The sequence below is a fragment of the Pongo pygmaeus genome, chromosome 2 (assembly GCF_028885625.2).
Source record: "Pongo pygmaeus isolate AG05252 chromosome 2, NHGRI_mPonPyg2-v2.0_pri, whole genome shotgun sequence".
NCBI lineage: Eukaryota > Metazoa > Chordata > Mammalia > Primates > Hominidae > Pongo > Pongo pygmaeus.
Window position 1 is genome coordinate 110,311,100 of NC_085930.1, and position 25,946 is coordinate 110,337,045.

The 25,946-nt window shown below is 40.7% G+C and overlaps 1 protein-coding gene across 5 annotated transcripts in view; it reads right to left on the reverse strand.

The window, feature by feature from the left end:
- Positions 1–511: 511 nt before the first annotated feature.
- The window catches only part of SNRK (SNF related kinase), a 66,083-nt gene continuing 40,648 nt past the window's right edge, over positions 512–25,946 (reverse strand). For all 5 annotated transcript variants that reach the window (XM_063662007.1, XM_054479590.2, XM_063662008.1 and 2 more), the window contains 4 exons: positions 19,385–19,526; positions 11,163–11,375; positions 8,185–8,319; positions 512–4,325 (listed from right to left, as the gene is read on the reverse strand). In XM_063662007.1, coding sequence (XP_063518077.1) covers positions 3,107–4,325; positions 8,185–8,319; positions 11,163–11,375; positions 19,385–19,526 — 1,709 coding nt within the window. In that variant the 3' untranslated portion in view covers positions 512–3,106. The remainder of the gene's footprint in view (positions 4,326–8,184; positions 8,320–11,162; positions 11,376–19,384; positions 19,527–25,946) is intronic.

The following is a 25,946-nucleotide window of genomic DNA, read 5'->3' on the forward strand; positions in this document are numbered from 1 at the left end:
CACGGGATTGAAAATTGATCACAGGAAGTGGTTGCATGAGGCTGGAGTAAAGGGAGTTGCGGACAAGGTAAAGTATGCCAAAGGGCACAAGATTTCTTTCGGGGGGGAGTTGTAAAAGTCAATTATGGTAATGGTTGTGAGAACTGAGTAAGAGTAGCTGACCTTGGAATCACAGTAACAGGAGGAAGGCCAGAGCATGTGAATGTGTATGAAGGAAGGGAGGAAGGCAGAGGTGGGAACTTGTGGCAGTTCTCATTGCTTCCCTTTATTCAATTAGGCAGCATGGTGACCAGCAGAGTGAGGAAACGAGATGAAATAGAGAAATAAAGTGTACTTAATGGGCACCCTGGCCCCACCTCTTATTTGTGGCCATGAGTTTAAACATAATAATGACTGTACTTTTTCAGCCACATCTGGTGGTGCAGGCACAGGGCATGGAGAAGGCTGGGTCTAACTGAGGTGGGATCACACAAAGCTGCACTCATGAGAAGCAATACAACACAGGACACGGTTTATATTGCTGAACACCAATATGTCAACTTTATTATTTGGATTTTTTTTCCCATTTGTCACATACCTGTCAATGTTTACACAATGAGGGAAATCAACCAGCGTTGGAAGCAACTGACCAAATCAGCTGATAATTCTGTACCCTCTTAACACATATCAATTTTCACTTGGTAGGGATTATCTTTAATTCGGCCTCACAGCTATTCTTAAAATTGGTGTCAAGATTGTCACATCTTTAAATACAGATAGAATTGCCAGAAGTACATAATTATATATATACACACATACAGAAAAATACAAGACTAACTGTTTTTCCACAATATTTAATTTATACACTACTGTAACTATATGCAACTTTTGAAGACAGGTTAAGGGGTACAAGTAACTGTTTAGAGCAAGTAAGTAGTTTGGTCCAATATTATCTTAATGTAATGGTTTTTCGCTCCCTCCCTTTTATGTGACGACATACTATGACATACAAAACATGCACAATCATTCACTTATAAACAAAGGAGTAAGACACCACTCAGACTGACATTTGTATACCCCAAGGGTCAACCACACAACTAATAAGGCTATAATACAGCTATGCAGCATAAATGGTCAACACTGCTGATCCTAAAGTGAGCACCATATATACATCGGAATATAAAAAACCATTGAAACCAAACACATAAGGGTTAGTTAAAAGGTGCCATTCCAAGGCTATACATAATCACAAGAAAAAGTATTTACACTGCTTGGAAAACAGCTGCAACAAAGAGTTTATTGCCAATGCCCTTTATAAACTTCTCTCCTACGTTTAATACAGATGTTACGCTCACTATCTATGTGAACCACACATCTTATTTCTGGCCCTTTATAAGATCCCTGCTCAAGAATTTCAAGCAAATATGTTCTATGGCTTCACCCACACATCTATTCTCATAGCTTTCAAATTATAAATATCACAATGAACTAGAGCTGTAGCTTAAAACATATCTAGCCCAGGTCTAGGAAGTAAAATAAGTATTTTAAGTATCATTTTTACTTAGTTTAGTAAGTATACTGTGAAATTCAGAGTTCTGAGTACAATATATTTATCCTAAAGTAGCAGAGTCAGTGTGTACTTGAAGAAACAGTGACCACAGCAATGCAGTTCTTTGGTGATCTGCCCACTCTCTGAATTACAGGACCAGATGTGTCTCAGTCTGTCACCTCAGAGACATGACTCGGGGCTGAAGAGTGGGGAAGGGCCCTGGGTCCCAGCCACATGGTATCACCAATGTTGCTAAGCACTGCTTTTAAGACTCCCAGGGCACTGCATGAAAAAACAGCAACTGGCCCCTTCCATAATCAGCAATTTGCAATATACAGTGTTCTACAAGATAGAATGCCACAACAGATGATTATCTCGTCAAAAACAGTCTTTGTACAGGAATAGGTTAAAGCAAGAGTTCTTTGATTATTGTTCTGGCAGGAAAAGGCAAAGTGAAAAACAATTCCAGAAAAAAAAGTTACAAAGCAGGCTTTGTGCATTTTTGTTTGCTGTATGTGTGAATTTTACCCTTTTATGTATATTTTTTCATCAGCCAATTTCAAAGCTAGCTGAGCCAAAGGATATAACTGAATGAAAATAACAAAAGAGATAACCTAATTACCAAACTCCTAAAAACCAAATCCCAGTAGGTTTTAATTCATGGGGTTTTGATTTTGCCAACATTTGTGTGCACCTTCTGTACTAGGCCCTATAGTTCTTCTATCTACATGGAAATCCTGCAGTGTGCCCTACAGGAAGGAATTTACACAGAGCATCTTTTTGTTCTGTTAGACAGACATACACTCTCTAAGTAGAGTTAAGACATCATCACTTCATCACATTACAAAATAAGATTGTCTGCTTGTAATTTATCACTACAGGGGAAGCTGCCTTATAAATCTAAGTACTTTATCTCACCTATTACAAAAACAAGGAAATCTGTTTCAGTTAAATTTTCAGAGCCCAAACTTTGTTTTCACACTATAGCTTAAGACAAACAGGTGTGGGTATGTTCAACTGTGATTTAAGGTTCTCAGTGCAGACACTCACTGTCCTCTGCTCTGCATGGGCCATGGACGGCTGGGCGGCACAAGGTCGCTAGCTGGCTCCAGGCCTGTGGGCATCACAACGTTATTGCTTTGGTTCTGTCTCAGACACCAGAGAGTGTGTCTCAGAGCCCAGAGTTTCCACATCACAGAAGGTCAGGACAGGAATTCAGATTTTTCACAAAGAAAAGCATTTTTTCTCTCTCTAGGTTAAGTGCAGAACATCAAATTTCTAAGTGCTCCATTTATAAGAGGTTCCAGATATACATCTTGATTTAATCCTGATCATCCACATTAAAATTATGAATGTAAAAATTACATAATAGGCTTTTCGGCTGGAAAAGAAAAGAAGTGCCTAGCAGCATGCACAAAGACCATGCATTGTCACATCATCAGGCGAACAAATGGAAAGGTAATAAATAATTGCTCCTAACGCCCACTTTAAACTAGTAAAACCAAATGGGAACAGTGAAGTGAGCCGGTCTTCACTGCTCTGAGCAGGAAGCGTGCTAGCGGCCAGATGGGGCCACAGTCAGATGACATGGCAACAGCTGGCTGGGCTGGATGCGCACAGCAGCCCCTCCTTAGGGTTCCGCTGGATGTTCACAGAGATAGTCTTTTCGCACAGAGGTAGCTGCAGCACGTTATTTTTCAGGTTCTTGCTCTTTATCCGTTCCAATTCAGTGGTGGTATCTGCCATGTGGTCAGAGAAAAACTTTATGCCGCCCACTGCAGGGGCCTGCCCTGCATTCCCTGTGGAGCTGATGCACATTTTCCATGTAGATTTCTCTTGGACTTTCACACTGGAAAATGACAAGCCATTCTGTGGATCAATAATGTACTTGGTACTCCCATGAAGCTGGGAGCCGAGGCAGAGGCTCATGAGTTTGAGGCTCTCAACAAGCTCCCCAGCACTGCGAGAGGCCAGCTGCATGGAGTTGCTGGGGCCGGCACAGCGGCGTGTGGTACCCGATGTATTGGTGGGGTTGCCACCCGAGCCGCTGGAGGGGCTGCCCCCACCAGCATTGTTCTCGCTGGGGCTGGCCTTGTCCACCCCTCCACTGGCATTGCTCGGCTTGCTCTGGCCCCCGCCATCCCCCTCACTGCCAGGGGGCCCCTCGCTGCTATCCCGGCGGTGCCAGGAGTAGGTGAACCCGCTATCTTTATCGAGCCGCCGCCGGCTTTCAGAATCATCATCACTGGTCTCCGAACTACTGCAGCTGGAGCCCCGGCCCTGACTTTTCCTCCGGTGGTAGCGTTTGTGAACTGTACCTGGAGAAGCTATATTCATCTTTAACCTGCTCAACTTGGGAGGCAGATTCTCATCCATGTCAAACTCATCATCAGATTCCCCTTCCTCAAAGATCTGGTTGAGGACGGGCGCGCTCTTCCTGGATGTCAGGCGGTTGGTCACAGATGGCTTCCGGCGCAAAACCACTTGTGTTGAGAGGGACATGGGTTTCTTGTCCTCCTCATCTTCCTCTTCATCTTCTTCCACCCTGAACAGACACTTCCGCCCACTGGCTGTGGGTTTTAAGCTTGTGGGTGGCACCGTAGAGAGTGCTGGTCCAGCCAACTCGGGGAGGTCATCTTTCTTAGCTGAGTCACACAGGCCTTTGCTCCTGTGCCCATTGAGGACACTGTCAGCAGCCCGAGCAGGAGACTGAGGGACAGTCGTGTGGGACAAAGGAGTGGCCGTGAGGTCATCCTCAAGGTCCTGGGGTACATCAATTTTGGTTGGCCATGACTGCCTATGTAACAGATAGATTGGGGGGGGGAAAGCCATAGAATTATTATGCAGATGATAGTAAAGTACATCACATCGAACTTACTGGGACAAAATCTACAGACTTAAAGAAAAAAGCAGCAGCCTTGCAAACCCATTCAACATCCTGTAAACATCAGCAAGGCCACCAGAAGGGCAAATGTGGTTTTGAAACATGGTTCAGTTTGTGGCTTATTGGCCAAGTGCCAACTTCATCACAGCTGTCAGAAAAGAAAATAGGGCAAAGAGCTACTCCATCTTTTCTATACAAAAGCTTTATACTACAAGATAAACATTTTTTAAAAGCCCATGGAGGTCATTGGCAAAGCAAAACCTGAACACCACATGTTTTGTTTCTTTGGTTCTTAGATCACATAAAGGTATATTACTACAAATAAAATTCACCTGAAATTTCCAGGGCTCCTGATTTTACCATGGGGTAAGAACTTGGTGTTTATAAAATGAAATGGAAAGTTTAATGGATCTGAATTTTTAAAAAGTTATATGTATAACACGTATACATCATACAAAATCATATAAAAATCTCTTCTCCGATTAAAAAAACTCACTAAGTTAAATATAAATATCTGTCTTTTGAGACAGGGTCTCACTCTGTTATTCAGGCTGGAGTGCAAGGGCATGAATCCAGCTCACTACAGCCTTGACCCCCTGGGATATCAAGCAATCCTCCCACTTCAACCTCTCGAATAGCTGGGACTACAGGCGCACGCCACCGTGCCAGCCTTAAATAAGTATATTTTTAAATGCCCATACAGGAGTAGTGAGTAACAAAATTCGCCATTATTTAAACTTTCATTTTATCTCCCAACCTGGAGCTGGAGTTGCCAAAGTAACAAGAATACTGCTTGGTACCCAAAGAAGATAAAGTTTTTAAATGAGGCTCTCTAGCTGCTATTCTGAATAAACATCTCTGAATTGTCAACTATCCTCTCTCCCCAGGGGGGATGGTCATATAGTTCTAATAATAAAGCAGGAACAAAATTTTACCAGTGGCCACTGTATGTGGAATATCCACTAGACTTGCTATGTGCAAGTTTTCTTTTGTTTTGCACAGGTTCCCCTTTAATAAAATAAACCTATCGTTAAAAAAAAAAAATTTAAATTTGAAGCTAAGAAGCAGTATTCTCTGAAGTGGTCATAACCGAACAATGGCTAACACCGTGTGGCCACGTCCTGCTTATGGGTTAACTTCTTGGTTTTCCATTCCAGAACTATCTGGGTGCAGTCTATGAGATGCCTACCCTGCTATCTGGCTACTCCCTAGAGAGTTCCAACAGTGCTGTCCTCGGCTCTACAGGGCAGGCTGGAGGAAGAGTCTCCGGAGTCTGCAGACAGGCCCCGGACACAGTCAGTCATAAGAGTTCTCAATTAGAAATAATTCTAAAAGCCTAAGCCCTTCTCTCAGGCCTCATGTTCTTCCATACAAATGTAATGGGGCAGCCCTACAATTATTCATATTTTTAACAAAGTTAATGCTACTATATCTGAAACAGAATCTCTTCTAGAATTTAAGAAACCTTAAGCTACTTGATTTGACAACTCCCAATACCACACCACCTCACTGCTGCAGGATCCTATCTGTACCAACACCACTCCTTTCAGCTAAGCCACATCTTATACCTACATTCCTGAGATGGCATCTGGGACTTCATTCTCTAGTGGAATCCCTGTGTTCTCCCTCAATTCCAGGTCTAGGACCCTGCCCCTAGACTCCAGAACCTGCAGGCCAAATCCCTGTTTCTTTCTGCCTACCAAACTGCTTGTGAAGACACCCAGCCGGCTAGGAGGCTGGATATCAGTCTATTGTTAACCACCCATCTCAACCAGCCTGTCACAAATTCTTCCAGACTACCCACTGGCCACAGAGCATGTATCTGTTCTCTGTGGCTGTGGCTCTCACTGGCCTGACCCTTCCTCCATCCCTGCCCAGCTAGTTGCCATTTTAAATACAGTCTCCTGACTCAGTCCAGGTTTCTACCTCCTAGGTCATTCTGACCACAAGGCATACCCAACAATGGAACCAAGGGAGGTCCAGGGTCTTGTCAACGTTATAGTGACAACAAAGAGAAGGCAAGTCAGGAGACACTGCCACTGCCAGTGGGCCCTGTACCATAGAAAAAAAGGCGCTCATAGCTTCTCCACTTCAGAGTCTCCATGACAGCAAAAGGAAAACAGTTCAGAAAGCTCTGGTATTTTTAAATTTTTTTTATTTTTAATTTTTATAGAGACAGGGTCTATGCTGCCCAGGCTAGTCATGAACTGGGCTCAAAGGATCTTCCCACCTTGGCCTCCCAAAGGGTTGAACCACTGTGCCTGGCCTACTATTTCTTTATAGCTAATGTTGGTCTCACGTATACAATCAGCTTTAGACTGAGTTCTGGTATGTTTCACTGAATAGAAGAGAGTTCAAATCTAAATATTCTCTTCCAGAAGCCTGGTGGTAGCTCCAGTCTTGGTGCACCTGGAGAGTAGTGATGTTCTGCCTTGGGGTTACTCTTTCTTGCCAGGGAGCTCGGGTCAGGACTAGGTTGACCGTAACCTCTGAGCATCAGTCTCTGGTTTATCTCATCCCCAAGAATCTCCTCACTCCCTGGGTTCAGTCCTCTTCTAAGCAGACACTAGACAGTGTGCCTAGTTTTTATTACAGAGGAATGCATCCAAGATATGAATAAAGTTACTAAATTCATGTTCTAGTTAAACTAGACTTCTAAATCTTTACTGTTTGGCAAGCTGGGAATGTTTTCCTCCCCTACCCTGCCACTCCACCCAAGCAACAAAGTTCACATGGTGAGCCAACTGCAAGTAACTTAAAAGCGAAATGGCTTTCTTAATCTTTTACAATCATAATATTATTATTCACAATAATATTCACACACATATATTCATAAATATTTGGAGGTACACACAGATTTACTCAGAATCAGGAGCACTCTTCTGTTTTTGAACTACAGTTCCATGGGTTACTTTATCTGAGTGCATAAAGATAAACTCGAAATAAATTTCATAGTGATAATGAAAAAAGCAAGCCCTTTCCATGCTTTAAGTGGAAAGTTACTCTGGCAGAAGAAAAAGCAAAGTGGGAAGGTTGGGGGAGAGGAGGAGGAGTAGGAGGAGGAGAAAAGGCTTGGGGAGCAGCACGTTCATGACTTTACTGAAGACAATGGTGTAAAATATTCCCAGCAGTGACGGCAAACACACAAAGCCCTGGTTCTAAGTGCTTTACATGTATTAATTCATCATTCCTCTCCACAACCCCATGAGGTAAATAGCACTGTTACTTTTGTTTTACAGATCGGGCAGCTAAGTCATAGAGAGGTTAAGCAACCTCCCAAGGTCAAGCAGCTAAGAAATCAACTAGCTAATGTGACTGTCCAATCCCGGAAATCCTGAAAGAACACTGTGGCATAGCAATACTCTATTTGATTTTAAAAATTACTTCAAATAACTGAGGGAGAATTCAGCCTTGTTCCTAGAATGAAAAACTAAAGAAAATAACAGATTAATACATGTTGGATTTGGAAGAATTTAATGAAAATAACTAGCAAGACACTCTGGCTTGAGGCTGCTTCTCCAAACATGTTTTCCTGACCATGCCAACAGACACAGCCCCGGTCCCCACTGAGCCCAGGAGGGGACGGCATCCCTGGTGATGAGGGAACCCAGACCCTCATGTACACCTGAAGAGCCCATGTGTGGCCTCTCCAATGAGGCCGTCATCACTGTTTGTACTCTCTTGCCCCAAAGAGTTAGGAAGCATTAAAAAAAAAAAGTTCGCTATTTCAAAACGTTAAACTTACTAAAATCAGTGAAGATTTTTTTCTCACCTAAACTGGGCCTTGATATTGCTCGGGCTTGCAGATCTGGTCTGTATTTCTTTCTCTTGCTTTTCTCTCAGGATCCTTTCAGCCAGCAGGAAGTATGTGGCTGTGATATGGTTATACCTGTTGGTTTCCAGGGCTCTGAGGAAAACAAGGTGAGAGCAAACGTCAGCCATATCAGGAGGTTTTTTACAAGAAGCAGAATTGATTTTTAAAAGTACAAGCAAGTTAAATTCAATGGCTGGAATCTTTAAAATTATGCAAAAAATGCAAACCAGAAAAAAACCAAACTAGTAGTTATTTAGGTCACTCAAAATTCTAAAAACAACTGCATAAAAATGTTCATATTTTTATGAAGATTTTTCGTAAATGAGAGAAAAATCCAAAGTGCCAACAGCAGCTCAGTTAGACGTCAGTTTTAGACACATAAGATAATGAGTGCACGCATTATTCAAAATTTGAATTTGTGTGTACAGTGTTTGTATTTGTTCAGGTGGCTTACTTGCTTCCACTAGAAGTACATGAAGACGAGGTCTGTGTTACATGAATGTGCACTGAAGTACTAATATCAGAAAACTTAGAAAATGTTTTTATTTTCATACTCCCTCTGCATTTACTGGCAATTTAGGCACTACAGAATTATTAAAGAAATTGAAAGCATGTCACTATCAATCACTTTGAATAAAATCAATGTAGTCATTCATTCATTTAAAAAGTAATGTTCACCGAGTACCTAGTCTGGCTAGACACGGTGCTGGGACACAAGGCCCAACAAGGCCCACAGCCCTGCCCACTCTTTTGTAGCTGACCTGTCACAGGACATACTAGGAGCGTGCTTTGGCGGATCCCACAAGGCCAGGAAATACGTAACTACGGTTTTCAGAAACTTTCTGTAGTTACTGAAAATACTCACACAATGAACACTTAGGAAGAGAAGCAAGAGACCCCATTTTTCAAAATGTACACTGGGGTCACAACTAATGGGGGTAAGGCAGGCTGAGGCATGAGATTCCAAAGGAAGTGTCCAAGGTGAAATTCAAGGATAGAATGACTTATTAGTTTCTTCAGCAAAGTACTGAATACAGGAGTTGGCTTGGGTTTGGAAATGTATTGTGAGAGAAAGGTGTGTGTTGGAACTCAGGAGTCACCCTCAGAATGAGCAGCTTCTCATGATGTGAGCAGCAAGCACAGAGTGAGGCTAGCTGAGAGGAGAGCAAGACTGGCTCACCCAGCTATCGGGAAACCAGCAAACTGGCAAACTGGAGTCACCTGAACCATTTAAATTGCACTACCTTTTGGATTTATAATTGAATTTATATTAATTAAGTAGTTCTAGATGACACTACTGCATGTATATATGTATTTATTTAAGCTAAGAACGTAAGGCCAATTCAGAGAGATACAAACAGCCTTTTACCCCCTCAAAAGTGAAAAATCATTTTCTACACATTCCAAAAGTGAGTGTCTGTAGCAGCAACAGCAAGTGTCCCGTCTCCGCCACAAGTTTAGGTCATTTAAGTAGCTGTGAGTCAATACTGTAAAGAACCATAATATATTTGGAAACTTATAGAAATTTGTGCTTAAACCAAAATTAAGAACCTGGGTTTATTTTTATAAACCTTTCTTTCCAGTAATGTAAAACACTCTTAAGTGTCCTTTATACAGACACTGCCCTTCTCAGAGATCAGAGCCTCCCAGTGGGCATGTGTGTGGCACGAAGACACACGGCAGGGGTCTGCAGGTCCAGCCCACAGGCTTCTCTTCCCCGAAGTCAGGGAACTGGATCAAATCCTGAAAGGGCCCTCCTGCTGGGAGCCCCTTTTTTTGCCTCCTAGAGCATACTCTCTTTCCAACATACCCAACTGTTTCATTCAACACATTAAATAACCTCTGACCTTTAATTTGTGGAAATACTCCTTGTTTTTACAGTCAAGACCTCTTATAGAAATTAATCATTATCAGAACAAAGCAAATGCATCTTTCCTCTGTATTATCTTTGATTCCAAACTGTTTATTAAAATCTGGCTTTGGGGCTGGGCACAGTGGCTCACGCCTGTAATCCCAGCGCTTTGGGAGGCCAAGGCGGGAAGATCATGAGGTCAGGAGATCAAGACCATCCTGGCTAACACGGTGAAACCCTGTCTCTACTAAAAAATAGAAAAAATTAGCCGGGCATGGTTGCAGGCACCTGTAGTCCCAGCTACTTGGGAGGCTGAGGCAGGAGAATGGCGTGAACCCGGGAGGCGGAGCTTGCAGTGAGCCAAGATTGTGCCACTGCACTCCAGCCTGGGCGACAGAGCGAGACTCCGTCTCAAAAACAAAAACAAAAACAAAAAAACAACTGGCTTTGGTTTTAAAGGATGTAATTAACAACTTGTATAACTTGCAGGCTCCAGGTGGCTGCAGCAGGGGCTCTCAAGGGCCAGATAATAAATATTTCAGGCTTTGTAGGCCATGTGGTCTCTCCCACAACCACTCTGCCATTGTAGCACAGTGCAACCATTGACAATACTTAAATGAATGGACATGGCTGTGGCCCAATAAAACTTCACTTATAAAAATGTGTGGCTGGCACCATTTACCAACTCCTGATTTAGAGGACTCTAGGCAGGTGGTACTGTTCTCCCTACTCACTGTGGGGACCAGAAGGAGACAGAGGAATGAGAATAGTGCTACAGATAAGGTACATACTGGGATACAAAACAAGCTGTTTCATTCCACCCCTATAGAAAGGGAAAAAGGCCACAGCACTCACTGACACCACCCAGCAATGGCTTTACTTGTTCACTAGCATAAAAACCAAAACACCAAAAAAAAACCTGTGTCAGGCCCTGGGCCAAGAACTTTAGAGATAAATGACACAACTCTTGCCAACTGGGAACTCTTATCTATTATACAGGTGTCCAAAGGCTGTGTTAAGTAGAGAGAGCCCATTCCAAGAATCCTAAACCTGTGGCCCTCTGTGCTGACAGGCATTGACGTACTCTACAATGGCGTCTCGATCCGCTATGTCCCCAAGCACCATGCGCTGAATGATGCTGTTGTGCTCCTCTTCCGAGAGATTTTTGTATGACACAAGGGGAATGTTATACTTTGTGGCTGGTGAAGGGTCCACTCCCTGAAGCCAAGGATGATTTTCAATCTCTTCTAAAGAAGCCCTTCTCTTGGGATCTCTCTGTAGCATCCGTGTGATTAGGCTGGAAAGGAAGGTAAGTCCATTGTTAAAGCAAACTGCTTGCAAGGATCAGTAATGATGGGTCATTTTATTAATAAAAATGATTTCCTATGCCATCAATTAAATTCGGTGCACTAGTGGTGGCAGTGGGGCAGATGGGAATAAAAATCTAGTGCCACTGTAGTCGTAAAATAAAAAATCACAACTTCCAGGTATACTGATAAGCCAAATGCACAAATAAGAGCTCCCTATCATCTAGAATTAACTATAGGTATCAACATCTGTTCTTGAATTAACTGCTGGCTTAGTGACATACCAGAATTCAATTCAAGGATCAGCAATGACATACAGAATAGAGTATACAAGCCCACTTCTGTTTCAGAAAAAAATGAATGATGCTTCTGATGAAAACAACTAAAATACCATGTTATATATATACATAATTTTTGGAAATGGAGTCTCGCTCCATTGCCAAGCTGGAATGCAGTGGCGCAACCTCGGCTCACTGCAACCTCAACTCTTAGGTTCAAGCAATTCTCCTGCCTCAGCCTCCCAAGTAGCTGGGACTACAGGCACGTGCCACCACACCCAGCTAAGTTTTGTATTTTTGGTAGAGACGGGGTTTCACTACGTTGGCCAGGATGGTTTCAATCTCTTGACCTAGTGATCCGCCCGCCTCGGCCTCCCAAAGTGCTGGGATTACAGGCATGAGCCACCGCGCCGGGCCCATGTAATGTATTTTTAGGAAACTATTTTATTTAAAGGCACCATTTTGACAGAATAAATAAGTTAACACTCAGCAACTAAAAATGAAGTAAAAGCAGAACCCTTATGAAATGAATGACAAAGCTGGCCTTTGGCCTGTTTCTGCTTCAGCTTTACAGGCTATGTTGGGTGCATATAACAGAATATAATGTGTAAGGCCTACTGAAGGTAGATAGTACAACTAGAGCCCTTGTAACGAGCTAGGACTCCAGCTTCAGTGTGAGGGTAAATGAAAAATGAGAAACAACTTAGAACTTCTAACTACAAGCTGGTCCTCACACAAGTCTGTGTTCCAAACTAATGATATCTGTGTGGTACACAGAAGTTAATTTATAGTGCTTTCAGCTGGAAGCACTCCTAGGCAACTAGTAGAGAAGTAAATATACAGACCCTTCCTGTAGGAATGTAACTTAAAACCAGACTCAAATAATTCTCCAAATATTACAAAGAATATCAGTCAAAAACAAAAAAGAAACAAGGTACCAACAGCAAGACCTAGGAAACATAAGCAAAATCAGAATGCGAATACTTCAGATACTGAAATTTTCAGATGTAAAATGTAACTGCGTTAAATATGTTTAAGACATGAAAGAGAATCTTGAAAATAATATAGCCAGGGAACTAAAGATGATATTTTATACTATAAATAAAGCTACTATACATAAAATTGCTAGGCAGTTGAGAAAAAACTAAATAGGGCTTCTAAAAATGAAAAATAATCACTGTAACTAAAAACAAAATCAATAAACAAAATTTAAAAATTAGAATTAATGTAAGATAAAATTAAGGAAATAACTATCAATAGACTGAGATAGGAAATACAAAACAGTTTTATAAAAAGAAGAGGACAGAGTGAGAGAAATGAGAAAATGAGGAAGAAACTGTATTTGAAAAGATAATGGCTGAGAATTTTCCAAAATTCATCAAAGAGCACAAATCTTGAACCACTAAGCCTAACACATCCTAAGCACAATAAATAGAATATCTTAAAGCAGCGTAAGTGAAGACAGGACACCTACGTGGAGACAAGAAGATGATAAGATGGACAGCTGACTTCTCAACAGCAACAACGGATGCCAGAAAACAGTGGAACAATATCTTCCATGAGCTGAGAGAAAATAACTATCAACCTAGAATTCTATACTCAATGAAACCATCTTTTAGGAGCATACATAACATGAAGACATTCCAAATAAAAACTGAGAATGCTTATCACCAACATATGCTCATCCAAACAAATTCTAAACAATTTTATTTTGACAGGATAGTGTGATTCCACTTGGAAGGGTAAACAGTTTCTGTCAAGCATCTGGGTAAATATGAAATTTTTAACTGTGTAGATAATCATATCTACTTTGTGGCATTTGAAAAATTAATAAAATATTGGATGGTAGTTAAGATATTCTAAAGATTTTGTGTTGTTCAAGAAGAGAATAAAGAGGCTGGACACAGTGGCTCATGCCTGTCATCGCAGCACTTTGGAAGGCTGAGGAGGAGGGACTGCTTGAGCCCAGGAGTCTCAGACCAGCCTGGGCAACATATCAGACACTGTCTGATATGATTAGGCTTTGTGTTGCCACCCAAATCTAATTTTGAATTATAAACCTTATAATCCCCATAATCCCCACGTGTCAAGGGAGAGACCAGGTGGAGGTAAATGAACCATGGGGGCAGTTTCCCCATGCTGTTCTCATGATAGTGATGATGAGCTGATGGTTTTATAAGTGTTCAGTAGCTTCTCCTGAGTTCCTTTTCCTTCCTGCTGCCTTGTGAAGAAGGTGTCTTGCTTCCCCTTCACTTTCTGCCATGACTGTAAATTTCCTGAGGCCTCCCCAGCCACGCTGAACTGCAAGTCAATTAAATCTCTTTCCTCTATAAATTACCCAGCAGTTCTTTGTAGCTGTATGAAATGGACTAATACACCATCTCTACAAAAAAATTAAAAAAAAATTAGCCAGGTGTGGTGGCTTGCACCTGTGGTCCCAGCTACTTGGGAGGCTGAGAGGTTGAGGCTGCAGTGAGCCATGATTGCACTGAGGCATTCCAGCCTGGGTGACAGGGTGAGACCATTCCCCCCACACCTCCCAAAAAATAAAGATAAGAATAAGCTATAAATTTTGTTAAATTAAGTATAAAAACATGAGGCCCCTGGGCACAGTGGTTCATGCCTGTAATCCTAGCACTTCGGGAGGCTGAGGCAGGTGGACTGCCTGAGCTAAGGAGTTCGAGACCAGCCTGGGCAAAATGCGAAACCCCATCACTACTAAAAATACAAAAAATTAGCCAGATGTGGTGGCGTGTGCCTGTAATCCCAGCTACTCCAGAGGCTGAGGCACGAGAATCACTTGAACTCGGGAGGTGGAGGCTGCGGTGAGCCAAGATAGCGTCACTGCACTCGAGCCTGGGCGACAGATTGAGAGACTTCATCTCAAAAAATAATTTAAAAAAAGGTATAAAAACATGTATATTTGGCCAGGCGCGGTGGCTCAGGCCTGTAATACCAGCACTTTGGGAGGCCCAGGCAGGTGGATCACGAGGTCAGGAGATCGAGACCATCCTGGCTAACACAGTGAAACCCCGTCTCTACTAAAAATACAAAAAATTAGCTGAGCGTGGTGGCAGGCGCCTGTAGTCTCAGCTACTCGGGAGGCTGAGGCAGGAGAATCACTTGAACCTGGGAGGCAGAGCTTGCAGCAAGCTGAGATCACACCACTGCACTCCAGCCTGGGCAACAGAGCGAGACTCCGTCTCAAAACCAAAACCAAAACAAAAACAAACAAAAAAATGTGTATCTGTGTTAAAACAGGTAGAAAAATCACTAAAATAACAGACTATAACTTTCCAGCTAATTCAGGGGGAAAGTCAAATGAGGGGAAAAAGAAAAACGTTGGCAGGGCGTGGTAGCTCATGTCTATAATCCCAGCACTTCGGGAGGCAGAGGCTGGAGGATCTCTTGAGACCAGGAGTTCAAGAACAGTCTAGGCAACATAGTGAGACCCAGTCTCTACAAAAAGTTTAAATATAAGCCAGGCACGGTGGCACATACCTATAGTCCTAGCTACTCAGCAGGCTGAGGCAGGACAATCACTTGAGCCCAGGAGTTGAAGGCTGCAGTGAGCTATGTATGATTGTACCACTGTATTCCAGCCTGGGCAACAAAACAAGACCCTGTCTAAGAAAAGAAAGAGAGGGAGGGAGGGAGGACAGAGGGAGAGAGCAAGGGAGGGAGAGAGCAAGGGAGAGAGGATAGAGGGAGGGTAAGGCAGGGAGGAAAGGGAAGAAGGGAGGGCAGGAGAGAGGGGAGGAAACAGAGGGCAGAGGGAGGGGGAGGGAGGGAGGAAGGAAGGGGAGGGAGCGAAGAAAGAAAGAAAAAGAGAAAGAATGAAGGGGAAAGGAAAGGAAAGGAATCCTCTATCAACTCCAAAGAAGAATGGGGTAAAAAGAAAAAAAAAACTGAAGTAGGACAAACATAAAACATATAAAAAGATGGCATAAATAGATCTACATCTATCAGTGACTACAATAAGTGTAAATGGAATAAACTCTCCATTTAAAACACAAAAATCATCAGATGGGATTAAAGAAAAACTCGGCTCCAGCCTGTTAAAAAAAGATGTATTTAAAACCAGGACAATGGGAAGTTTAAGAAAAGAAAGAAAAACTATACAGCACACAAATGGTAACCAACAGAAGACTGGTGTGGCTAAAATTAGACAACACAGACTGACTTTAAGGCAAAAAAGCAGTACTAAAGAGGGCCATTACCTCATTGATACAAATTGATAGAATGGGAAGATACAACACTTTTCAACTTGTTTACACCTAATAACATTACCTCAAAACACTCAAAGCAAAAACGGACAGAGCTCCAAGAATAAAACAAATCTACCATCACAGCGGAAGAATATCTCAGTAACTGATAGATCCAGTAGGAGAAAGAAAAACTCATAAAGGATGCAAATAATTTTGAACAGCATAATTAAAAAGCTTGATCTTAAGGATTTATGCAGAACTCCAAAACTGGAAAATATACACTATTTTCCAGAACAAAAAGATCTTATGCTAGGCCATAAGCAAGCCTCAGCAATTTGAAAAAACAAAAAAACAAAAACAACACTGGTACCATAGAGGCTATTATTCTTGGACCACAACACAATTAAGTTAGAAATCAATAAAAAGCTAATTAGAAAAATGCCATACATTTGGAAATGTAAAACACCCCTGTAAACAACTCACACATGAAATACATCAACACAAACTAGAAAATACTTATTAGAACTGAATAATAACAAAAGGACTATAAATCAAAACTAGTGGGATGCAGCTAAAATGGTATCAGAAGGCAATTTATAGCCTTAAATTATTACAACAGAAAAGGGAAATTTGTGAGCTAAATATCCAACAACAGAAAGAAAAAGAACAGAATTAGCCCATGGAAGTGAGTGGCACAAAATACTACAGACAAGAGAAAAGAAAATTAATAAAACATAAAACAAAAATTATAATTGTTAATAAAAGCAAAAGGTAGTTCTTAGAAAAAGACTAATAAAATAAACTTCTGGCAAAACTGATCAAGACAAAAAAAGATAAGGCACAAATTATCACTATTGAAATTAAAAAGGACAATATATCCACACTTCTTACAGACTTAAAAAATGTAACTAAAAGATATTATAGGCTGGGCGTGGTGGCTCACGCCTGTAATCCCAGTACTTGGGGAGGCCGAGGCAGGCGGATCACGAGGTTAAGAGACTGAGACCATCCCGGCCAACATGGTAAAACCCTGCCTTTACTAAAAATACAAACATTAGCTGGGCACGGTGGTGCGCACCTCTAGTCCCAGCTAACTAGGAGACTGAAGCAGGAGAATCGCTTGAACCCAGGAGGTGGAGGCTGCAGTGAGCCGAGACTGTGCCACTGCACTCCAGCCTGGGAACACCACTAGACTCCATCTCAAAAAAAAAAAAAAAAGATAATATAGATAATATAAATACTTGAAGTTAATACACTTGAAAAATTAGATAAAGCAGATATGTCCCTTAAAAAACACAGCTTAGCAAAACTGAAATAGGAAAAAATTTTAAAAACCTAAATAGTCCCAATAATTTTTTTTTTTTTTTTTTTTTTTGAGACAGGGTCTTATTCTGTCAGCCAGACTGGAATGCAGTGGTGCAATCACAGCTCACTGTATCCTCGACCCTCTGGGCCCATGCCATCCTCCCACCTCAGCCTCTCCAGTAGCTGGGACCACAGGCGTGGGGGCGTAACTGGCTAATTTTTCTTTTTTTGTTTGCTTGTTTAGTAGAGACAGGGCCTCCCTATGTTGCCCAGGCTGGTCTTGAACTCCTGGGCACAAATGATCCTTCCATCTTGGCCTCCCAAAGTGCTGAGATTACAGGAACAAGCCACCATGCCTGGCGCCAATAATAATAATTATTATTTTTTTGAGACACAGTCTCACTCTGTCGCCCAGGCTGGAGTGCAGTGGCATGATCTCAGCTCACTGCAACCTCCACCTCCCGGGTTCAAGTGATTCTCCTGCCTCAGCCTCCTGAATAGCTGGGATTACAGGCGCCAGCCACCATGCCTGGCTAATTTTTGTATTTTTAGTAGAAACACGGTTTCACCATGTTGGTCAGGCTGGTCTCAAACTCCTGATCTTGTGATCTGCCTGCCTCGGCCTCCCTAAGTGCTGGGATTACAGGTGTGAGCCACTGTGCCCAGCCTCAATAATTATTAAAAATAATCCTTCTAGGAGGGAGACACAGACAGCTACTAAGATACTCGGAACCGTTCTATTTCTTAAACTAGATAATGGGTACACAGGTACTCATTTTACTACATATACATTGTATACTTATTTGAATGATATATATATCAATATAAAAATCAGCTTTTTCAGTAGAAGCTGTGGAAATACTCCTTGAATTACAACATGAATCACAAACATCCAACACGCAGACAACGTATGCCCCCAGACAACTGCCCTGCTTCTTGGGGTAGAGAATAGTTAACCGTAAGGTCATAAAAATAATCATCATGAATATTCATAGTTTCCTATGTGCTAAGGACCGAGCTAAGAGCTTTACACATATTAATTCATTTAATTTTCACAATAACCCTACATGGTAGTTTCTACCACTCTGACATCATTAGTAAATGGAGAAGTCAATACTTGAATACAGAGTTTGAATATCTAAGTTCTTTTTTTTTTTTTTTTGAGATGGAGTCTCACTCTGTCGCCCAGGCTGGAGTGCAGTGGCGCAATCTCGGCTCACTGCAAGCTCCACCTCCCGGGTTCACGCCATTCTCCTGCCTCAGCCTCCTGAGTAGCTGGGACTACAGGTGCCCGGCTAATTTTTTGTTTTTTAGTAGAGACGGGGTTTCACCGTATTAGCCAGGATGGTCTCGATCTCCTGACCTCGTGATCGCCTGCCTCGGCCTTGAATACCTAAGTTCTTAAACATCCACCTGAGATGGGGCTTCATTTAGAGAAAAAAATTCCTCAGGCAATCAGATTTCCTTCTTACCAGCTGATAGGAGAAACTCAAAACTCTGTTTCTACAGCAAAGTCCTCTAAGTAGTGGCTATAATCTCAGCTGAGCTCATTAAAAAATGTCACTTAAAATGTCAATATAATACTGAACTTCCAACGGTTCTATTCCATTACTATATTTCTCACTACACATATCATAGTACTATGTACTACTTTAAATTCCAAATAATCGAGTATACTTTTTATGCTGGCTTCCCATAGTCACATAAACCTAAACAGCTCTTTAGTCAGTTAGCGGAAGGTGTGTGAAGAAAATTATGAGACATACTATGTAAACCCTAAAATAGTGTGTTGATGGTCTATTCAGGAAAGAAAATGCCCTAACTCTTCTCTGGAACTTAAAACAATTCCAGGTGATCTTGCTTTTTGCTCATGCAGAGAAAGGTAGTTCCCATGGTATTTCTTCAGTTCAAGTGAAATAACCACCACTCCTGAAGGTTGAAGAGGCATGTAATAGATTTCTTGAATAAGAAATAGATGAATACATTTTGTACTCTAATATTAAATTTCAGATCATATTCAAGGGCTAACCACTCCCCCGCCGACCAAACACTCTTAACAACAGTAGAAATATTAAATTCAAAAATTAAAATCAACCCAGATGCTTGGATGTTTGAAGTCCTCTCAAATTTTCTTGACATATTAATGGAATTAAAACTTCTGGTTTTAATCTGAGTCCTTAAGGTTTCCACATACTTTGTTTTACTTACTCTTTACACTCTTTAGACACATGGGATGGTACTGTATATTTGCAATCCATGATCATTGTCAGTGTTTCACTGTCATTGGCTTCTTGAAAGGGCGGCTGCCCACACACCAACATGAAAAGGATCACTCCCAGACTCCAAATATCTACAAATCAAAGACATACTTTAAAATATTGGACTAATTAGAAAACCAAAAACATTAAGAGTAGAAGTGGGCTAATAATATTATTTTATCTTGAGCAGTCAAAAGCATTTATATCTCAAAGTACAAACATCCATGAAGGAAAAGAAGCCCCAACAGGGCAGGGAAGGTGTCTGTCTTCTTCAATGTTTTTATAATTGCTAGTACACAGTGAATGGTCAATAAATGTTCGATGAAGAGATAAATTAATGCCTTTGGTAACAGAGCAATAACATCAACTGAAAAGTATCCAGGTGCCCAAGCCAACAGACAACACACTGCTGTTTTTCCCATTAGAATATATACCAGAAATAAAACTAATATATTAATACTCTGAGACCAGAAAAAAATTTTGCCTAAGGTCACAATTATCTCAAGTTGTTCTTTACCTCAATGCTAGTGAGGTAACCAGGTGATGTAACTCATGTCATTTTATACGCAAGAAAATTAAAGCTCAAGGAGGAAAGAAACATGGCCATCAATATAGTCAGTCAGGAAAAAGACTGGTTATATATTACTCCAGAGGATGAAACTTGGTTACTTAAGAGACACATTTCAGCTAAAAAATGGGGAACTACTCAATGGAGCCGTTACAATACCAGAAAAGGCAGTGAGTTATCCATCACTAAAAGTATTCCAGCAAAGGCAAGGCAAACATCTGTCTAAAATTTTGCATAAGGCATTTCTGCACCAATGGTAAGGCTGGGCTAGCTGACATCTAAGGACCTCTCAACTCTAGCATTAGACTAACTCTGACAGTAACAAACAACTCCTTACCTCTTTCATCATTAAATAAAAAGCAAACCCATCAATCATATGGGAAAATGATCTTTTGTTCAGATGAAAAAAAATTTTTAAGATGAAAAGGACTTAGGAAAGGCATCACAAATCATTCATTCATTCCAGAAACTAAAGAACAGGCATGATCACATAAACATTCACATAATAAGAGAAACCAATTCAAGAAGTATTCTAGACCACAAAAGGCTTAAGAGAGAATGGCAGGGCAGACCACATGGCCTTTGTCATCACATCTGTTAACATTCAACTGCTGTTTCCATTTAAACTTAAAACACCCAAAATAATGTAGGTTCCATGTTATTTCCCAAGATAATTAAAACTTAATATCTTTTCCTTGGTTCAAACTAAACAAAGATTGGCAACAAAGGCAGAAACCCAAAAGTTACATACAATGTGATTTTTTAATACGTACAATAAATTTTACTAAGGATACTCCGATGGAAACTAATGAATCAGATGAAAAAAGCAGACTGAAATTAAACATTTACGTAACTGAAGATGAAAGGGACCTATGGATCATTCAGTCCAAACCCTTGGCTCTGCAGTGTCCCTAAGAGGTCTCACATTGCTTTTTGAATGCATGCATTATCTGCCCCAGGACAGCAAGCTGACTCAGGAGTCCACTCCACTCACTGTCATTTCTTTGCCTTGACTTTGGAATCCAGAGAGCCATCCCCATTCAAAAATCAAACATATCTTAATAATGGCGACTAGTCACATCTATTCTTTAAATAGCCAGTGAAACGAATTTATAACCCCAGTCCTAGTAGTACCTTATTAAGATTTTTTAAAGGAAATTTATACAGTTGATGTTTAACTTAAATCCTCCTCTTTGTACCACTTGAATCTGCTATTTTGGGTCACTTGTCCCAACTCCCAAGCCACCACTGTGAACAAGTGGCAATTACAATTATTCTCCCTTTATTGCAATGTGCACTTCATTTACAAAAAGTTATGTTTTAGAAATTCACTGTAAAGTAAATCCCACCAACTATGTCCATTATCCAAGGAGGGAAACCTATCAAGTTTTAAAAAATAATATATACTTGGCTATCCCTCCACAGCAAAAAAAAAAAAAGGGGGTGATTTTAAATGGCTGATAATGAAAATACATAAACAATAAAAATCCAGGTAGTTAAAAACTTTTTCTTCTATTGTTCAAATATTGACAATGTTTAATGTGACTACTTATAATCATACCTAACCACTAATACATATGTATTTGAAATACAATAAATTCATCTTTCCATATAAGTCCTACAAAACATCATCTTTTATAAAATGAGTTTAATTACATTATTTCCACTACTATCTCATACTATAACTGTACATAAACTAGTTTGGTTGTTTACCTCTTGTCCATGCCAAACTGGATATCTGATAGTGCAATTATTCAAAATAATGTTTTAAAAATATAATGAATAATATAAATATCAACTAACAATTACCCAACATTCTTATTTGACTGAAGAAAACTTTCTTTTTCTGTTAAAGATTAGCCTCACAAACAACAAGAAGTCCAATTATTTGGAAATTTTCTCTTCAGGATGATTTGTCCAATCACCTCAACACACTCTGCTTGTTATGATGTGATACATGATTAGAAGAATAAAAAAGAAGAAAAGCAACATAAATATACAGTCCCACAGTTTCCAGTTAGGGCTCAAATAATTTCTAAATATAGAATTGCTAAAAGGTTGAAAAACTTAGAAATACAATTCTATGTCAAGTAGTTGGCTAAGCTAAATGACATAATTTGAAGCATTTAAACTAGAAAAGAACAGCAGGGTAACTAAGTTTCAGAGAGGGCAAATGACTCTCCCACTGAGACAATGTGATTATTCAAGGGGCCATTTATTCCACATATTTCTTTTCCAGACTTTTTTTTTTTTTTTTTTTTGAGATGCAGTCTCGCTCTGTCGCCCAGGCTGGATGGAATGCAGTGGCGCGATCTTGGCTCACTGCAAGCTCTGCCTCCCAGGTTCATGCCATTCTCCTGCCTTAGCCTCCCGAGTAGCTAGGACTACAGGCACCCACCACCACGCCCGGCTAATTTTTTCTATTTTTAGTTGAGACGAGGTTTCACTGTGTTAGCCAGGATGGTCTCGATTCCCTGACCTTGTGATCCACCCACCTCATTTTCCAGACTTTATTTCTCTTCTTACTTTACTTTTGTCTTTGAATAATTTTACTTTTTCATCTCAAGGGCCAAAGGAAAGAGATAAAAACAGGCCACTCAACAGAGCACTACGACTTCAACCAAATTATTTTAAAATGTGTTCCCAATCTTTAAAATGTGAGTACTAATAGTAATCTACTTTCTTGTAAAGCTGCTGTGGACATTAAATGAATTAAAACAGAATCCATGCTAAGTATTCAGCACAGAGAAAACATTCAAAGGTGGCTGCTGCTGCCCTGCCCTGCTTCATCTGTGGCAGGCACTGTTCTTGGCACAGCAGACAGAGACGAATGAGAGATGCCCTTGCCCTTACAAGCCTCCCAAGCCACTAAGGATGCTCCAGTGGAAATCAGTGAAACAGATGTGGGAAACAGACAGTAGGTAAGTTCAAGGAGGCACAAAGCCAACACAGTTTGAGATGGGAGAGAGAAGAAACAGGGAAAGCTTCTTATTCTTAGTAATTTAGGTTTTTTAAAAAAAGGTGATGATTCAGAAGCTTGGGTCCCCAGAATTAGACATCTGGTATTATAGGACTAAGAATGGCATCAACAAAAATTATCCACCATATTCCTCCACAAATGGGGGTGGGAAGTGGTACCTGTCTTAATATAACATTCATTTTAAGCCAAGCACAGTGGTGCATGCCTACAGTCCCAGCTAGCAGGGAGCCTAAGGTGGGAGGATCACTTGAACCCAGGAATTTGGGGCCACAGTGTGCTAAACCACATCTGTGAATAGCCATTGTGCTCTAGCCTGGGAAACATAGCCAGACCCCATCTCTTAAGAAAAAAGAAAAACCATTCATTTTAGAGAATATTTTAAATTATCTTTTTTCATAAGAAAAAAAACTGTGTTAACAAAACTACAAACTCCTAAGGTATAGACCACAGCCTCAGCTTGAGATCCTAAGACTGCAAGGGATCACCGAAACCATAAATGGGGGATGGGGGTGTAACGGAGCAAAATGTACAGGGGACCTTATGCTATAATCATTTCCAAAAAAAGTTAATGGAATTGTCTATTCATATTAAAGATCCATGGGTTAACAAACATCAACCATCTGAATCAAATTTCATATAGATATGACTATCTGAAGTGTATGTTTTCATTTCAGACCCAGCTATAGGCACTTGGTTAATAAAAATTAAAAAAGGAAATATTTAATAAATGTAATTGGCTTGGTTAAAAAAAAAAAAACACCTCAACTCATGGAACTATGGGAAGGAGTGAAGAGATAATGAAGTTTTTCATAATATAAAGGGTGGGAGTTACAAGTTCCCCTTACTGGCTGCCTTCAAGCTAGCTGGAAATAAGGTCAAAGAAATGAGCACTGAAGTCTCATCTGGCTAACACTCAGCAGGTCTATATAATATAACTGAATTATGCTATTTCTAGGGTTGGGGTAGAGTTTAAGATCAAAATGAAAACAAAACAGAATAAAAGAACATGTTAATCATTCATCTGAGGAAAAGCAAATGCCAAAAGGGTGGGGAGGCGACTTCAGGACTACTGAGAGGTTTCCTAAAAAGTCATTTCTAAACTGAATTATCTATACAACAAAAGAGGAGGATTAGAAAATAATAAAAACGGGAAGACCAGAAAAAGAGTTTTAGGTAGAAACCTCTATTTTTTTCCTTTTATCAGCTTTCTTTGATCAGTACAGCCATAAATAATGAAAGAAGCAATAGAACTAGAATGTTCTAAAACCACAGCAGATAAAATAGGGGCACCTTTTACAAGACCACTTAACAGCTGCCAGGATTTATGCAATCACTTTTCAGTTCCAACTACGGTCACAAGCCACTGACATATGACCTAACACTAACGTAGAAGGCAATGCTTTCTTAGAATAGCAAGTATTGTTTCAGAAGTGTGTAGGTCCCAGGAGTTCTATAATAAAACTTAGGACCTTCGTTTTTTGTACGACACTCAGAAACCTAATTGCCCATGTTTATCCATCTGAATTCCTATTTACACAGAACTACTTGTCTGCATGCAAAATCATGTAGAGCTTTGGTTACTAAAGATTCCTTCTTGTTCCAAACAAGATCAGTGGTTAGTTTTAAGGAACGTGACTAGAAAGCATTCCGAAAGTAGAAAACTGTCAGATCATTTGAACTAACAGCATACGAAAGAAGCAGAAGAGGAATGAAGAACTTGGACAAGTTTTCTAGATCTATTTTCTGATATGTCTAGTATTCCTGGTTTTATCAATACTCTAGTTGAAAGCAAGGTTTTATTATTTAACAGGGAAATGTTTCTTTTTCCCCTAGAAAGAATGAATGCCATCATCTGATACCTACTTTAAAACACTCCTTTCCCAGATCTTAATTCATCTAAATGTCCCTTGGGGACTTCAAAAATCAATGCTGCTAAAACTAAGCTTATCATTTTTCCCCCAAGTTTATTTATCCCCATCTACCCTGGTTGGTACAATCTAAACTTAGGAGACATCCCAGACTCCCTACTCTGAGGGTCCTCTGACTTCCAAATCAAGAAGGCACTGCCAATTCTATCACGTGCTTCAAATCGTCCAGTGATCCTCATCTTCCCCAAGGTCTTCCCACACTGCCCTCCAACTTAGAAACCTGGGCTACCTAACAATTTCAGCATCATCACAGTGGGCTGTGATTACAGATATTCTATTTCCTTCCAATACTTGAAGCTCCTTGAGCGCAGAATAGGGCCTTCTGTTGAGCAGGCCCTAGTCTACACTCAGCCAGGGCCTGCTCAACAGAAGTTTGCTGAATGAAAACCTGAAATTAGAGTTCTGAAAATATTGTGGGGCCCCCTCAAAAGACAGCTGAAGCAGAGTTTTAGGGTACAGAGGAAGGTGGTGGTTATTCCCAATCCTACACACACACACACACACACAAACACACACACACACAAAGCTAAGAGGAAAAGGAGACTAAGAAGTGCTCAGAGCAGACTGTGGTGGGATAAATCAGGGAAGATAAGCTGCAGTTTATTTCAGTCACCTTTTTAAGGCCCTGTGCAAACTTGTTTTTTCAAGTTAAAACAGAAAAAGTTCAAGAAGTCAAAGTGTTATCAATCGCATATTGTGGGACTGCACACATTCACACAAATCCAAACCAGACAAGCAGCAGACACCCTTCCAACTCAGCATTCCTTCATAAAATCCTTTTGCAAACCTGCTGTTGGTACCACTCAGGAAGAGTACTTTACAAATGAAAATGGAAAGATAAGATGGCGAAAACATCATACTTGGGCAATTTCTTTCAGTGTGGCCTAATGAAAACAGCATGCCTGGTCTAAAGCTTCAGGGAGACCTGGTTCAAATCCTCTGATGGCTGCTTAGCTGAGTTTCAATATGGATACTCATCCAAGGGGGGACCCATTGGAGAACTGCTTCACCAGGGATACAGAGTGGCTTTTTAAAT